The following is a 17,261-nucleotide window of genomic DNA, read 5'->3' as shown; positions in this document are numbered from 1 at the left end:
CCAGCCAACATGTAGCTGTAAGGTACTACACTTGCCTGCCAGCTCCTTTCTGCTTCCATTACCAGGATCTCAGCTCCTGAGCTCAGGGCTGTCCCTTGGGCCCTGTATTTCGAGGCAGCCTGCCTCTGGGTACATCTTTTTCCTCCTCTGGCTCCCTGTCTGTGTCCCTAGGTCCCTGATATTCTCTGTGGCTATGGTTCTTTCTCTTCCCCTGTGTGTCGTGTATCCTTCCCCAGTTGCCAGCTTCTCTCTCCCACCGTTCCTCTGACTTGGTCTGCCTTTCTGACTACTGGACTCTGTCCCTGTGCCTTTCTGTGCCTCTCCTGCTTTCTCTGACCCCTCCTGTCTCTGCCTGTCCCACCTTTCTCTCTGTTTTCCTATGGCACTCTTCCGGAAATGTGAAGTGGCCGAATTTGAAGGGACAAACAGCTCTACACCCAGAATCCACCCCCAGCCCGCAGCACGCTGCATCCTCCTCCACATCGCATCAGGAAGAGCAGCTATTGTGTCAGGCCCAGGGAGTTGAGTGGAAGGGCCTGGGGGTCTGAGCTCTGACTGCTCTGCCACCTCCCTATTGGCTCCTAGCAGCCTGTGTTCAGCCAAGGCTGAGCGACAGGAGGAGGCTGTCGTCCATAAAAGGGGGATGAGGCACCAGAACTGCCATTCTGGAAGGATTTGGTAGTGTTCACAGCTTCCTCTCTGAGCAGGAGTCGGGGTAGCCCCTGAATCTCGGATCGACCGCCCTAAGACCTGCTCAGCTAGGACAAAGCAGTGCACAGGTAAGGTCTGGAGGGAACACAGGCATTCTCGGTTTCAACTACCCGCTCCTGGTGCTGTGCGGAGGAGCGGGTGGGAGCTTAGCTGGGGCAGTCAGCTTTGGTTCCGATTATCCGGGCACAGGAAGTCGTAGTTTCAAGGATAGTTTACAAAAGCCAGGTCAGTGAGTCCAGAGGATCGCCTGCCTTCTGGGACGCACGCCCTGTACAGTCCTAGCTTACACAGGTGCCTCACTTCTGCCACACAGCCTTTCTCGTGCCAGTTTCCAGGTCGGGGGAGCTTGGGGCAGCCTTGGCAGAACACTGAATGGTTTCGGTCATCAGCGTGATTTTAAAGGTCAAAGATCCTCACTGGACTTAGAGAAGCGGGGTTGGGAGCATCAGTGAGGTGCAGGAGTCAGGCGCCATCCACGCGCGAGCAAGTTCAACCTTTTTATCCTCTTCGAACCGCGTTTAACTGAAGACAAGGTGAGTGGCTTCCCTTGCCGCGATTTTCCCCGAATGAAGTTTGGGTTGTTTGCATGATTGGGAAGGAGGGAAGGAAGTGACGGCACCGCGGGAGGCCGAGGCTCAGCAGGAATTCTGCCAATTTTACTTTGAAAAGACTTGTTGCTCTCACGTAAATTACAGCCGGTTACAGCCAGGCAGAGTTAGGTTGGGGAAGCGACCCACATTCAAAGGACGTGGTATAGAACGCGAAAGTTTGATTCCAGCGAAAGGCTGAGAAGCCTCAGAAAAGAAGGCTGGAGAAAACTCCGTGGCTGTCTTGTAAATCAGTAACCTCTTCCATTTCCCTGGGTATCTTTTTCCAAGAAACTCTGAAGATTTACAGGCATCCCTTAATTAAGCCTCCAAACTCATTAGATTATTGGATCTGATTTCAATTCCCCTCCCACAGACAATAAGTTCTTATTATCACTCTTCTTCCAAGGATTGGTGTATAACACAGCTTGTCTTCCTAATTTGACAAGCATCGCTGTCAAGAGCCTTGTAAAACCTTTCAGTAAGTCGGTCCTTTTCTGTCCCTTCTCATGGGGCTTCACCCCGCCCCTGCTCACCTTCCTCCTCCATTTCCTTCTCCTGTGCCCCCACTTTGCCTTTTGTTCTGTTTTTTGCAGGTCATTTATACCCAGGCTTTGAGATCTGCGTGGGGGAGCTTTTGCAGCAGCCCCAGCTGGGTGAGTTATGGTACTGGGGGAGGTGTGCGTTTACTGACAGGATCCTGAGCCCACTGCTTTGCCTAGCTGTGACTGGTGGCAGGTGAATCTCCTGTCTCCATGTAGCTGGCAGCTGGGAACACGATGCCATGGTGACTCCACAGAAGCTATATGGTGAGACCCAGTGTTTTGACAGGCTAAGTGGTTGACTCTGGGTTGTTTGAGAAAATACACGGAAGGTGATGCTGTCTCAGGACTTCTTGAGTGTTACCTCAAGAAATTTCCATGTATCATCTAAATGTGTGTCTGACCATACCTGGGCCCATGCTGAACTTAAATCCCATACCCCATGCCTCATCTGCTGTGTGACTTTGGAACAGTAGCTGCCCTTCTCTGAGTCTTATTTTGTACACCTATATAAGAAGGATAATAACAACATCCCCTCCTCCTATGTGGTTGTGAGGCTCCTATTGGAGAGATTGTGTAAACCTGGCATTCAGTAGCACTCAGTAAATGCTACTGTGGCCAAGACATCACTGATTCAGAACAGCAGGCTTCAAAATGGACCTCTCCCTTCTTTTTTATGATATCCTCAGTCATCCCATTCCATTCTGCTGTACATTCTGCCAGAGAACTATGATTAAAAGTCTAATATTTCTGGGCTGAGAGCTCCTCTCCTGTCCTCTCCCTACCCCTATGATAGTTCCACTTCCTTATCTGCCCACTGGGAATCACGAAGTCCCTCCCTGATATCCCCTCCCACTACACACCTCAGGTTATCGAGGCACAACTTTTCTGTTTATTAGAGCCACCATCATTCTAAGAGGAGTCAGTAGTTGCTGGTTTAGTTTCAATGTACATCTGAGACCGTGTGATCGACAGCTGATTTCTCTCACCAGTTTGCTCATCTCTGCCCATAGCTACTGGTCTGACAAAGTGCTAAAGCAACTTCATCAAGACAGAGCTGGCTAGAGGGGGGGTTAGTAACACCAGACAGAGCCATGTCCCCAAGACCTTTGCAACTCAGCCTGGACCCTGCTCAGTGCCACCAAAAAAGCTCAATAGTCACATCTATGAAATAGTGACCTGAATCAGGGATCTTCTCCTCTACCCTCTTTGCCCCACAGGCCAGAGTGCTTGGCCACTAGCTACAGACATATTTGTCAAAGGTAATGCGTTCTCAGGCCTTTATTCCTATCTTATTCCTGTACGATTCAATTTAACTTGACAAGGGTTTACTGAGCAGTTATTACGAAACTCAAGGGACAGATTCAAGGAGCACCAAGACCACTTTGGGGATGGTGATTCCCACTGCAGGCCAGCTCCTGACCCAGACCTGCCTTCTTCCCTTGCTTTTGCTCACGTCCCTCTTGGCCTCTCCCCCTCTTCCTTTCATCCTCTTCCTTATCTCATCTTTAGGTTCTTTCCCACGTGGTCCACTGTCGACACTGTCAGTTCCTGCTTTTGCAGCTCTTCACGTCTTCCGTGCAAGTCCCACATCACACTCTTCATGGCTTTTCTCTCCCTCTTTCCCTCCCTCCCTTTCCACTCTCTCTCTCCTTTCTCTCTTTTCCTGTTTTCCCCCCATTTCTCTTTTGCTTTTCTCTCCACCCTTCATTTGTACCAAATGACAACAAAGGCGAGAATTCCACACAAATTTGACACTTGAGAAGCATTCCTTAAAAATGCAGCTAATGACTTCTCTGTGACTGTGACCATCATGGCCTGGATACAGGGCCTGTATTTCTATTTCTATACAGCAAATGCAGTGATATTCAAATGCAGCCTGGTCCTATGTCTATGCTTTGATCCCTGCTGGACGAAAGGGTGGGTTTACTTTCTGCTTAGAAAACAAGCCATTCCGCAAATGAATCGCCCTCTCTCACTGATCCCTACAAGAAGGGCTTCCCAGTTTCTGGGCTTTCCTTTGCCAACCCTTGGGAGCCCATAAGGACGAACTTGGTATTTTCCAGCGAGGTGAAAACTTCCGAAATGGCTTCATTTTCAGGAGTGTGAGGGTTTGGAGGTTAGTCCAGAGGACATGCCAAATGCCCATGCACCTTGGGGTTGTTTGTAGAGTCAGTAGATTGGCTTTATGCCTAGTTCTGCCTCTCTCTCTCTCTCTCTCTCTCTCTCTCTCTCTCTCTCTCCCTCTGCCTCAGCTGAATCCTTTCCTGTCTCTGAGCCACTACATTCTCATCTAGAAAGTGGGGTTAATAGTGCCTAGCCCAATGGTTCCGAATTCTGATAATTCACATGAAAGGTATAGCAAAGCCCTTGGCCTCCAAATGGGAGACATGAATTCTAGCCCTGCCCCCAGTGGGGAAGCACTGCCACTCTCAGCCCACAGTCCCCCGTCCCCCCTGGAGCCTGAGCCTGCACTGACAGCCTTGAGGGTCTACCTGGAGGCACCAGGCCTGGCACAGAGCAGTGGCAAAATCTTTGGTATCTTCTAGGGTGGTTGTCTCTGGAGGGTCACTGACACAGTGACATATGATCAGGGTTGTTAAGGCAGGTGTGGGAGCTGGAGTTCTGTCTCTGTCCCTCCTGACTCATAGTGTGACCTTAAACAAGTGACTTCATTCTGACCTTTTCCCACTTCCTCTTCCCTGAAGTAGGAATAATCATATGCAATAAATTGCTCCCTGAGATAATTGTGATGTTAAATCAAGCTATTATTATTCCACCCTGGCTTTTTAAATAAAAATGCTTTGGCTTCTGGAGCCCTGGCTGGCTACTACTGTAGAAATATCTTGAGCTGTGGAGAGGGCTGAAAACCATAGGAACTCTGAGTCTTACCGGAAACAGAGCCTACTATGTGTGGGTCCTTTAAAGGATGCTGTCTCTGACAGTCAGTCGGGAAGCCCTTAGAGAGAGGGCACTGGGGTCTATATAATGAGGAAAGTCCCAGGCGCATTTCCCCCTTTCCCTTGGGCTCTGCCACCAGCAGGGACTCTGAACTTGAAGCATGCAAAATACAACCTGCCTCTTCTGCAGTGAACTCACCTGACCTCCTAGCAGGAGATGACTTCATTATTATTAGATAATATGTCCACATGCCTGGATACCCAAGAAAATTAGCTGAAAACCATTAGAATCATAAAATGGTTGTAAATAAATGAAGGCAAGGCCAGAATCCTTTCTTGGTAAAGGGTCAGACATACTTTTAGCTTTCTGGGCCGTTGAGTTCTTGTTTCAACAATTGGTCCTTTGTGGCATGTAAAATACCTATGAACAGATGTCAGTGGGACCAGGGTCCTCCTGACAAATGGAACCCATAGTCCATAGAACACGTCTGTGTATGGAAAGATTTGTTGTAAGGAATTGGCTCGTGTGAACGTGGTGGTTGGATATGTCTTGACTGGCCTGACTTTTTGTTAGGACAGAATCACCTCTTGTCTATCAGCCTGCTTTTTCCCTCTGGTCTGTTCCATGTGCCCTGCGTGTGGGCTAGGATATACTTCATGAAGTGCCAAGTACATAGGAGTCTTCCCTGGGAGACCATTTTCATGAGGGATGCCGTCCTCTGGGTCATTGTTTGGGCCTCACCCTGACACTTGCCAAGTGAACCCCCTTTTCACTTTTCAGTCCAGTGAAAGTCAAAGTTTCTTTGCTCTTCACCCTAGCCTACATCAGAGATAGTAAGCACCAGGGCCATTTGTGGCCTCTGATTTCAAGTTTCATCCATCACAGAACTTTACCATCTGTCACAGATCTCCGTCATCTATCACAGGCCTTCGCCATCCAGGACGGGTCTCCACCAAAAGTGTGAAATCTGCACTCTACTCCTACCTCTCACCCTTAGGACATATATGACATTGCTCAGTAATTTGTTTTTCTTTTAAAGGGGAGGAAATAGGATGAGGGTAGGAATATCTCAAGGCTAATGTATGGAGACACGTTCAACCTAATGGATCTGGTTAGAGGCTGGTTCTCCTATTTGCAAGTCAAGAACCTAGACAAGAAACTTCTCTCCAAGCCTCAGCTTCACCTTAAGGGGTTTGGGACTACCACCTCAGGGGATGCTGGAAGGGTCTGAGCTAGCATACCTAAGCCTGGCACCTCGTGGGCTCCTGAGAGGTGAGACTGTTAGAAGACTGATCCGATCATGAGGGGCATCAGCCTACCTTTTCATGCAGCAGCCCCCACATGCAGCCACACTTTGGTTCCTTGTTGCCCTCTTCTCCCATCTCCAGTAGTCCATAGGACGAGACCACTGCCTTCATACTTATTTAAATTACCTGGTATATGCCAGGCATAGGAGTGGCATGACTAAACAGTTGCTAAAAACAAAACAAAAAAAACCCTCAAATGCATTTTCATTAGCCCCACTTTACAGTGGAGAAACAAAACTCAGGAAAGTCAAGTAATTTTCCTGAAGTGATGGCAAGTGGCTAGTTGGGATCTGTACATTCACTGGTCCTGAAGCTGGGCCAGGAGAGATTGAAGTCCTTACCTTTTTTTTTCTCAAAATCACTGAACTCTTCTAATCCCAAGTTGCTTGAGGTGGCCACCCAGAAGTGGCAGATGCAAATGTCTGTAGGTGGAGGACTGGACTATGTGCGTCCTGCTCACAATGATGACCAGAGTAAGATTCAGATACAGTGTCTCAAAGGTTTTTGATTTTTTTTCTATACAAGTTGAAAATCAACTTGTTTTTTTTTTTTTTTAACTAAAAAAAAAATCTCCCAGCTTAAATATGTTGCTTGTGTACCTCTCACCAAACTTGTCTGAGCTTCTGGTCTCATTTTAGCCTTGGATGAGGTGCTAGTACACTATCCATCCATCATTCATTATTCCACCCAGCTAGCCATTCGTCCATTCACTAGCCCACTCACGCATCAATCATACAAACTTCTCTAGTCTTCTCATGACATTTCAAACAAGTGCAAACTGTAGCTAGGCCCACAAGGCTGATTGAGTGGCCTCTGCCCTCCTCTTGGCTTTTCTTCCTCCGTTCTCTCTTTCTTTCTCAACCCTGACCTCCCAGTCCTTCTCAAACACACCACACACTGTCAGTCTCAGGAACTTTGCATTTACAAAGTCCCCTCTGATCTTGGACTCTGAATGCAAAGATAATTATGTGCTAGGGCCAGCATGGGTAGCTGTGGAAGATGAATCCAAGGAGGGCCTTGACAGATAGACTTCCTGGAGGAGACAGCTAAGGCTGAGTTCTAAAGAACGAGTGAGAGTTAGCAAGGTCAGAAGGTAATAGCAATAGATGAGACAGGTATTCTGGCAGAAGGAACTCTTTCTGAAGGGCTGGGGCTAGCATGCATGGGGCCTTGGTTATGGAGTTGAGGTGGCTTAGGTAACCCTAGATCAGGCAGAACTCACACCAAACTGCCTATATGCTGTGCACTTGCTGGGATACTGTGGATTCATTACATCATCTCTCTGTGCATCCATTTTCCATCTGTAATATGGGAAAGATGCTGGTCTTAGCCTTGTCTTGAGGATCTCCTTACATTAAGCAATTACAGGTCACACACAGAATGCACCTCACAAATGTCAGTTCTGTGTTGGGAAGGCTGCTGGGTACAGGCAGGGGGATCAGACCTTTGAAAGGCAGTGCAGAGCTCTGGAGGCACAGTCAGATGGGCATGTCAGGAGAGAGCTACTATGGAGAGTGTGTTTAGGGAAAAAACTTGAAACTCCTCTAGAGCCAGGAAAGCTGAAGGCTAGGGGTAGATGGAGCACCCTGGGCAATCACCACTGATGAGAAGGAGAGTTCTGGAGCAGACTGTCTAGTTGCTTGTCTCCCTTTGGGCTACTGATCAGAGCTGAAGTCTTGGGAGGCCTCATCTCCTCCTTGTATTGTGGGCATGGTAGCAGCACTCATAGCTTGAGTTACTTGTGCAGTGCATGAGTTCATCCAGAAGGGCTGCTCAGAGTGCCGGGTATAGCACCTGCATCATTCCTTATAGGTTGCTAAAGAAGGACAGGAAAGAATACTGGCACCAGTTTTGCCTGGGACAGAGAGGTATAAATTGGGTCTCTTATCTTAAAGCTGCGTGGTGCAGGAAGCCTGTGGCTGGACGTTAAGAGCTTGGCAGAGGCGCCATTTACTAAGTCATTAGTGGCTGAATTTTCCCTAATCTTATCCTAGGCTAGGCCTGCCATCATCAGAATCAGAGAAAATCTGAGCTGTTTGCTTTGTCTGCATGTAAATGGTGCAGTCATTTGCTTGAAATCTTAATCTGCTCAGCTAAAAGAGTAGGAGAGATACCCAAACCCAGGGGCATCAGAGACACATGGTAAACACAAGTCCATTTCTCTCAGTTTTCCACTCAGAGCTTCCCTGTGCCAGGAAGAGCTGGGCCTAGCCGCAGGACTAGCACCTGGACCTGATTTCCGACCTGCAGTTGCCTATAACCTCAGACAATTTACCAAGCCTTTCTGAGTACCGGTTTTCTTTCTCATCCCTAAAGGGTGCTAATCATGCCCACCTCTCAGCTGGTGGGTGGACTGAGCTTGGGGTAGAAGTCAAGGCTGTGTGATGCTGTTCCTGGGTCCTGTAGAGGACTTACTGTTGATGAATCAGAGCTGCTCTAGAAACTATAGTTATTAAATGGAGGAGGTCAATAGAGTGGGCCTGGCTTTATGGCTCAGGGCAGGATGTGGACATCTCCCTGTAGTGGAACTGTCCGTGGAGGGGTTTAGGGCAATAGAGGCTCAATAATGGCAAGTGGGATCATGATTAGGAAGGCTCTGGTAAGGGAGCCTACTGTGTGCTATGGAAGAGGAGACCTGTTCTGGGTGTAGCTCAGAGCTCTGGGATTCATAGGTGGGATCTTTGAAGCCTCTGAACATGTGAACAGAGAGGATCCTTTACAGAAACCTGGAGGGAAGGTGGACACTGTCTCTTACCTTGGAGGCAGTAGGGTAGGATGGTTAGGTGGGAAAGAATGGGAACTCCCATCCCCAGCTGGCTGGTTAGGGCAGGAGTCTCGGGGGATGGGGGGTGGGGCTGACATTTTCAGTTTTAAGAACTATATGGTATGTCTGTTTAAGTGGCTCTGAGTCTAAGTTTGACTTCTAAAGAGTTGACTGTGGCTGGGCTTGGTGGTCCACACCTTTAATCCCAGCACTTGGGAGTCAGAGGCAGTCGAATCTCTGGCTAGACCAGCCTTGTCTAGCTAGCAAGTTCCAGGCCAGCCAGGCCTATATAGTGAAGAGGTGACTGTGATGGGCTCAGCAGTTAAGAGTGAGTTGCAGAGGGACTCAAGTTTGGTTCCTTGCACCCACATTGGATAGCTCACAACTGCCTATAATTCCAGCTCCAGGGGATCTGACATCGTCTTCTGGCTTCTGCAGGCACCTGCACTCATGTGCACATACCCGCCCCTATGTATAATTAAAAATAAAGTGAAATTCCCGTGAAAGGGGCAACTTTTAACAGATTTTCTTATGAATCGTCAGTTTATCTGTCAAGCATTTGTTGAGGGCCCACTATGTGCTGGCCAGAATTTTAAATGCCAGAATACAGCAGGAACAAAGACAGCTAAGATCTGTGTCCTAAGTCCCTGAGGCAGCAATGAGCTTAGCCTGTTTGAAGATCATTGAGGAAGTACTACAGAGAAGGTAAGAAATGGTTCCGCCCTTTAGAGAGCTGGAATGTGTGTGGGACTGGGGGTCTGCTCAGCTGGTTAGCCAGCTATTGTGAATGAAAGAGGTACAAGTTCCTGGGAGAGTAACTAGAAAGTACTACTTGGAGCAGGTGATACCTAATGTAGGACCAAAGTGACAAGTAACAGGAGAGGAGAGGAAGGGTTTCCAGATAGGAAGTAAGCATGTGCAAGGTCAAGAGGTAGGACAGAGCCTGACACAGTCATGAATTGCAAACAGCTGGAGGTGGTATGGAGTATGGATTCCAGACCTAAGTGTTGGGCTGTGGGAATGGGACTGAGGCAGTATCTGACATTGAGACAGGGCAACCCTGACTCCACTCAAATGGGTTTGAGCTCAGATTTAATATGCTGAGAAGGGTAATTTCTGTCGCTGGAAGGAGGCCAGCATGGAAAGAGGATGAAGATGTTCAGGCCAGGGTGAGGAGCAGTGCTGGAGTAGAAAAAGAAAGTTCCAGAGACCTTGCAAAATGGAGGAAGAGAGAGAAGGGGGGGAGAGAGAGAGAGAGAGAGAGGGAGAGAGACAGAGAGAGAGAGGAGAGAGAGAGAGGAGAGAGAGAGGAGGGGGGAGAGAGAGAGAGAGAGAACCTGGGGGCAGCAGGGGGAGGGGCATCCAGAGCACAGCTGCATATCTTCAGCTTGGTGGTAGTCAACGTGGGGCTTGAAGTTGGACAGACCAGATCAAGTCCTGGTTTACAGGCTTCCTGGCTGTGTGCAATCATACCCTTTCCTGTGCCTTGGCTCCTCCACCTGTCAAATGAAAGTAGCACAGCCCACCTTGCAGAGCTGTTACTTGCACAGAGTGTGAACAGAATAAAGCTCCCAGCACCTAGCAGGCACTCAGCACTCAACCTTCCCTTGACCCTTGGCCCTGGACTCCTACTTCACCTCCCTAGCCTTTGTCCTTGGCTGTAGAATGGGAAGAATGCCTGCCTTATGGTGCTCCAGACAGGAGTAAAAGAGATGGCCTTGTCAGCTCAGCACACATTTAACCAGCTTGCCCTTCTCCCTCCCCAGCAGGAAAACAAAATGACGTGGACCCGGCTGATGCTGTTGGCTTGCCTCCTCCTGGTCCCCTCTACTGCTGCAGAGGACTGCCTGTCTCTGTGCTCCCTGTGTACAGTGAAGACTCAGAATGAGCCCCAGCCCATCAACCCCCTGGTAGGTCTCAGGGCTAAGATCCTCCATGCCCACCTTCATTCATGTGCAGAGACCAGAGAAAGGAGGTGGCCGGCCTGGGCATATGTGCCAATACTGTACTCATCCCTGTGGTGCAGGGCTTGTCCTGCTCTCTGCACAGCTGGGTGCCAGGGGCTGCTGCTAGCTCCCACTGCACCCTAAACTTCAGTACCATGTACTCCCCCAGTCATGCACAGACACCCACATCTCCAGGTAGCCAGGTACCTGGCAACAAGGTACATCATGGGATGCTGGCTACAGTCTGCAGCTCTGGGTAAATTTTCTAGGGCTTCTTTTCCTGACTGATGGGACCTTCCAAATTCATCTAGTCCCTTGGAAAAAAACTGTCAACATCAGTCCTAACAAGATCTTCTCGACGGACTTAGAGCCTTAGCCCAGATTTGGGCTTTAGCCTGGGCTTAGCCTGGGCTGTTAGCTTTACATGCTACATGGCCTAGTAGTACTTTTTCATATGCTTCACCTGAGACATCAGAAAGGCTGCAACAGAGTTGCCAGAACCGTGCTGGACAGTGCCCAGGCTTTGCTCCTGTTTTCCTCCAGCTTCCTGACTCTAGATTCCCCCCCCCCGCACCCCTTTTTTTCCCCGAGTTCCACTTTCCTCGTTTACAAAATGAGAGTAATTTCATTTATGACTAACCCATGTTCATTGGGATACACACAATATACCCAGGCTCAATTTCAGAAAAGAAGCATGGGTAAGCCTGGGTACTCGAGCATCACACCTTCAAGAGTTCAAGTTCCCATATTGCCCGCTGTCGGCATCATTATAGTCATCATGGTGATCGAATTCTCCCAACAGCGCTACAAAATGATACTACTGTCCTCTCTCTACACAAACACACACATACTCACACAAACACCCCCTCAGCACACACACACACACACACCACACACACCACACACACCACACACACCACACACACCACACACACAATCACACACACACACCCCACACACACCCCACACACAATCACACACCACACACACCACACACACCACACACACACACCACACACACAATCACACACGCACACACGCACACACACCACACACACAATCACACACACACACCCCACACACACCCCACACACAATCACACACCACACACACCACACACACCACACACACACACCACACACACAATCACACACGCACACACGCACACACACCACACACACAATCACACACACACACCCCACACACACCCCACACACAATCACACACCACACACACCACACACACCACACACACACACCACACACACAATCACACACGCACACACGCACACACACCACACACACAATCACACACACACACCCCACACACACCCCACACACAATCACACACCACACACACCACACACACCACACACACACACCACACACACAATCACACACGCACACACGCACACACACCACACACACAATCACACACACACACCCCACACACACCCCACACACAATCACACACCACACACACCACACACACCACACACACACACCACACACACAATCACACACGCACACACGCACACACACCACACACACAATCACACACACACACCCCACACACAATCACACACACACACACCACACACACCACACACACACAATCACACACACACACACACACCACACACACAATCACACACGCACACACGCACACACACCACACACACAATACACACGACACACACACACCACACACACATACCACACACACACATACACACCACACACACCACACACACACGACACACACACACCACACCACACACACCACACACACCACACACACCACACACACCACACACACACAATTACACACACACACACGCACACACACCACACACACAATCACACACACACCACACACACACAATCACACACACACACCACACACACCACACACACAATCACACACCACACACACGCACACACACCACACACACAATCACACACACACACACCACACACACACAATCACACAATCACACACACACACACGCACACACACCACACACACAATCACACACACACACCACACACACGCACACACACCACACACACAGTCACACACACACACCACACACACACACCACACACACACAATCACACAATCACACACACACACACCACACACACCACACACACAATCACACACCACACACACCACACACACAATCACACACACACCACACACACGCACACCACACACACAGTCACACACACACACCACACACACACACACCACACACACACAATCACACAATCACACACACACCACACACACCACACACACCACACACACCACACACACAATCACACACACACACACCACACACACCACACACACACAATCACACAATCTCACACACACACACACACACACACGCTCCCCTCCAGTTTGATGAGCTTTCCCACCCTTTGTGCATGCTCTTTCTGCAGCTCTGAGCTTCTCTGTCTATAAAGTTCTAGCAGCAGATTCCATACCTGATGGAGACTAGATCAACTATTCTCTTTTGAAGAGGGGAGGCCTGCACGTCTGCCTCACCTCCCTAAGTCTGTTTTCTCATGTCTCACATGATGCAATGTCACCTACTTTTATGTACCAATAGGCAGCTAAGTCCTCCACAGAGGCAGCTCATTTTGATCCCCAGACACCCGGCAGAGCAGTGGGTGTGTTCTGGTGGTTTGATTGGGTGACATTACCACTGTGCTGTTTGGGGTCTTTACAGATTTGTTCCCTGGAGTGCCAGGACCCAGTCCTACTCACAGAGGAGTGGGAGAGATGCCAGGGCCTTCTACCTTTTCTCAGCCCCTCTACCTCTGGGCTCCATGGCAAGGATGGCTTGGAAAACAAGGCTGCTTTGGAAGAACTGACCAAACTTGTGGGGCCGTTCCTGAAGGAGCTGCAGAAAAGCAGATTCCTCTCCAGCGTCTTAAAGGAAAAGCTCAGGGGTCTCTCTGACAGGTTTGGGGAAAGAAGAGATTCTGAGCTGATGCGGGCTGACCAGATGAGCAATGGAGCCACGGAGGCTGGCACAACCCATTTCAATGAGGAAGACCTCAGGGAGCAGGTCAAACGCTACGGTGGCTTTTTGCGCAAATACCCCAAGAGGAGCTCAGAGGTGGCTGTGGAAGGGGATGAAGATCGGGATGGTGTGGGGCACGAGGACCTATACAAGCGCTATGGAGGCTTCCTGCGGCGTATCCGCCCTAAGTTAAAGTGGGACAACCAAAAGCGCTATGGCGGCTTCCTTCGGCGCCAGTTCAAGGTGGTGACTCGGTCCCAGGAGAACCCCAATAGTCTTTCTGAAGATCTGTTTGATGCATAATACCTCCCCACCATGGAGTTTGGTTAGGAGCTTCCCCTGACCCCACCCCTACTGGAGCCCTCTCCCTCATCCTCCTGTGTGTGCCCCACCCCACACTCCATTCAGCACTCATCTGAAAATGTCCAAACTCAGACCACCCCTTTCCTACCTAAGTGCAGTATTTGTTTGGGTGCAGTGACAGAGAAGAGTGGAGGTGCCCTGCTTGTAGGTCCAGTGTCCGGCTCCAACTCCTAGATCTTTAAGCTACAACCGCCAGTGGCTTTTGACTTGAACTCCACCAGTTTTGTATCTTTGGACCCTTACCCCGAGAATCCAAAGAAACTTGTTCTTTGTACCTGTAGATCTGCGATCTCCAAACTTTACTGCTCATCATGTGCCCCTCTCATAAGAAAAATGAGCACTCCCTGATAGTATGCATGTGAACCATAAAACATAGAGTAGACACTTCAAACAAGGTCTAAAATGAAAATGGTAATTCTAACACTGTTCTCAAGCCTCAGAGGCTCTCTTGTGTGGCCCATTCTGGAGACCATAGGTTAGAGGAAAGGCCTTTTCAGGGGCAGGGATTCTAACCTGAGAGACCAGACCTCTAGCAGGCTAAGTGTTCTGTCTATGCATCTGGAGTTCTCATGGTTTCCAAACATAGCTCTGGAAAACCCCAGCTCCTGAACCCTGAGTTAGGCTGGGTGCCTTTCCTGAAGGAGAGAGAGCCCTTCACTGGAGAAAGAATGCCATCCTTCTGAAGGCTCAAATGATAAGGAGGGACCAAGGCGAACCGATTTGTTCTAAGCAACAAATGCAGAATGTGGACCAGTTCTCTTGGTTGTCATTAAACTAATTAAACTGATGGGCATCACACTTCCATGTCAGGAACTGAAGCAGAGTGGGGCATAGGAGGTTAAGCACAGCTGTGTTCAGTAGTCGAGTTGGCTGTGGGGAAGCTGAGCCATTTGGCCCAGCATATGCACTGGGCAGTGGTAAGGAATTCTTCAGAAGCAGTGGCTGAAAGAGGGACAGTGATTCTTATTCTTTATGTTTCCAAATAAAACAAGAAAAAGGAAAGAAATGATTGAGTGTTCAAGGGCAGCTGAATTCCCTTGATTCAAACAACCCAAAATCAGAGGTGCAGACCTCTTTGGTTTCAAATGCTCCCATCTCCAGGCAGACGTTTTGGTTGGTGAGTATAGGGGATGGAGTTTGATGGGAGAGGAAATGAACTGGATTTTCATATTTGCATAAGATACCTGAGTGACCCTCTCCACACACAGGCCACAGCCTGCAGCTCTCTCCTCGTGTTCTGAAATGTGTAGACTGTTTTAAAGTTACTTTGTGTGCTTCTTAAAAATTCCATTTATTCAACTTAGTTGAAATATGCTTAGTCCTTAAATAGGCCTGTATATTTTCCTGCTCTTCCAGTACAATAAATAAAAGATGCTAATGACTGGATATGTACACGTGTGTGTGTGTGTTTTCACTGAAGTAGTCCCCAAAGAGAAAAGGCTATTTACAGAAAGGGGTGCTGCATTATATGTACACACATGATATGCATACAGGCACATAAATACACACATTAGCTGCATTGGAAAACACAGTGTGGGATAACAGGAAATGGGAAAGTGAATTTGCTACAGTCTTAAATCTGAAAACTGAATCTTTGTGACTAGGGAAGTCATTGACCTCTCTGGGCCTTAGTTCTCCATTCTATAAAATAAAAACTAATGGGGCCATGTTTTTTCAGGGTGGCTGAGCATTAGATGAGATCATATATACAAAACTCCTAGAACATATTAGGTCTAGTAAATGAGAGTTTTCTTCCTAATGTGTTCTCAAAGGACAATGGCCAAGCTGGGCATTGAACAAGGAGGGCAAGGAGAGACGCTGCATCCCCAGGGGCTACTTCCTATAGGAAACTGGGACACAAGACAGAGATGTTCCTAGAAAAACTGAGTGTGCTAGTGCAAACACATAGTGTCCTCCATATAACAACATCCTCTATGGAAAGATACAGGTGAGGGTCTTTAATGTCAAAGAGACTCGAAGACTGTGGACTTGGGTTCTATTGGGACACTGACTTTGGAGTGACTTCATAGAAAGAATGGGGTGAGGGATGTTCCACTCATTTTCTCATTCACCCAGTAAGGCACTAAATTAAAGGCCTACTGTGTATGGAAGGCCCATTACTAGGTGCTGGAAGTACAGGGAGACAGAATGGACAAGGTCTCTGTACTTATGGTATTTACAGGTTAGTGGGAAAGAGAAGAACAAACAAGCAAAATCATACATCTAAAATTATATTTTAAATATTTTATTTATTATTTTAATTTTATGTGTATGAGGAGTGTATTGCTTGCACATATGTAAGTACAGATGTGCTGTGCAGTGCCTGCGGAGGTCAGAAGAAAGTGTTGAATTCCCCTGGAACAGGAGTTACAGACAATTGTCAGCTGCCATCTAGGTGCTGGGAATTGAATCTGGGTCTTCTGCAACCCGTGCTCTTGACAGCCATCTTTCCAGCCCCTTATACATATACTTTTAAATTTTTATTTATTTATTTTATGTGTATGAGTGTATTGCCTGCATTTGTGTAAGTGCCCCCACGTCATGAGATGCCTGAGGAGGTCAGAAGAAGGTGTCAAATTCCCCTGGAACTGGAGTTATGGATGATTATTAGCCACCATGTGGATGTGAGATTCAAACCCAGGTCTTCTGCAAGAACAGCCAGTACTCTTAACTGCTGAACCACCACTACAGCCTCTTAAAATTAAAATAGTGTCAATTGTCATAAAGAAAATAATTGGGGCATGGAAGTGCAGAACAGCAGGTACAGGGGAGACTCTACTTAGGGTAAGGAATATTCCTTTCTTGGTAGTCACAGGAAAATCAAGTTGGAAGGAGTCTAAGCTTTAGCTTCATCTTATCCAGCCGGCCATCCAGGTCTAAAGAAGACACTTGAACCCACCCATGCACCTTTATAGACTTTTACCTCACAGCACATTCTTACTCTTTGATGGTTTAAAGTGCCATCTCTGTGCTGGGTTCAAGTTTAGGTTTTGGTCACTTTTACTCATTGGGTCCTGATCCTGGTGTCTGTCTGAGAGCTTCTCTAGAGAAGACTTTTATGTCACTTTCAAACAAATGGTTTCTAACAATCTCAAATGAGTGA

General features: G+C 48.2%; 1 protein-coding gene across 7 annotated transcripts; it reads left to right on the top strand.

The window, feature by feature from the left end:
- The first annotated feature begins 508 nt into the window (after positions 1-508).
- Positions 509-15,534, top strand: Pdyn (prodynorphin). Of its 7 annotated transcripts, none has more exons than XM_008841391.3 (6): positions 509-779; positions 1,025-1,244; positions 1,708-1,779; positions 1,895-1,954; positions 10,582-10,722; positions 13,499-15,534. In XM_008841391.3, exons 5-6 carry the CDS (start codon positions 10,591-10,593, stop codon positions 14,096-14,098), a joined length of 732 nt encoding a protein of 243 aa, XP_008839613.1. In that variant the 5' UTR covers positions 509-779; positions 1,025-1,244; positions 1,708-1,779; positions 1,895-1,954; positions 10,582-10,590; the 3' UTR covers positions 14,099-15,534. The 7 variants fall into 7 exon arrangements, with proteins under 7 accessions (XP_008839613.1, XP_008839612.1, XP_008839607.1 ...); XM_008841385.2 differs by having other exon boundaries at positions 510-779; positions 10,579-10,722; XM_008841390.3 differs by lacking the exon at positions 1,708-1,779.
- Positions 15,535-17,261: the final 1,727 nt, after the last annotated feature.

Source organism: Nannospalax galili, unplaced genomic scaffold, assembly GCF_000622305.1.
Source record: "Nannospalax galili isolate Female #2095 unplaced genomic scaffold, S.galili_v1.0 scaffold801, whole genome shotgun sequence".
Taxonomy (NCBI): domain Eukaryota; kingdom Metazoa; phylum Chordata; class Mammalia; order Rodentia; family Spalacidae; genus Nannospalax; species Nannospalax galili.
The sequence above is the reverse complement of the archived record's forward strand: the minus strand, read 5'-3'. Positions and strand labels throughout refer to the sequence as shown.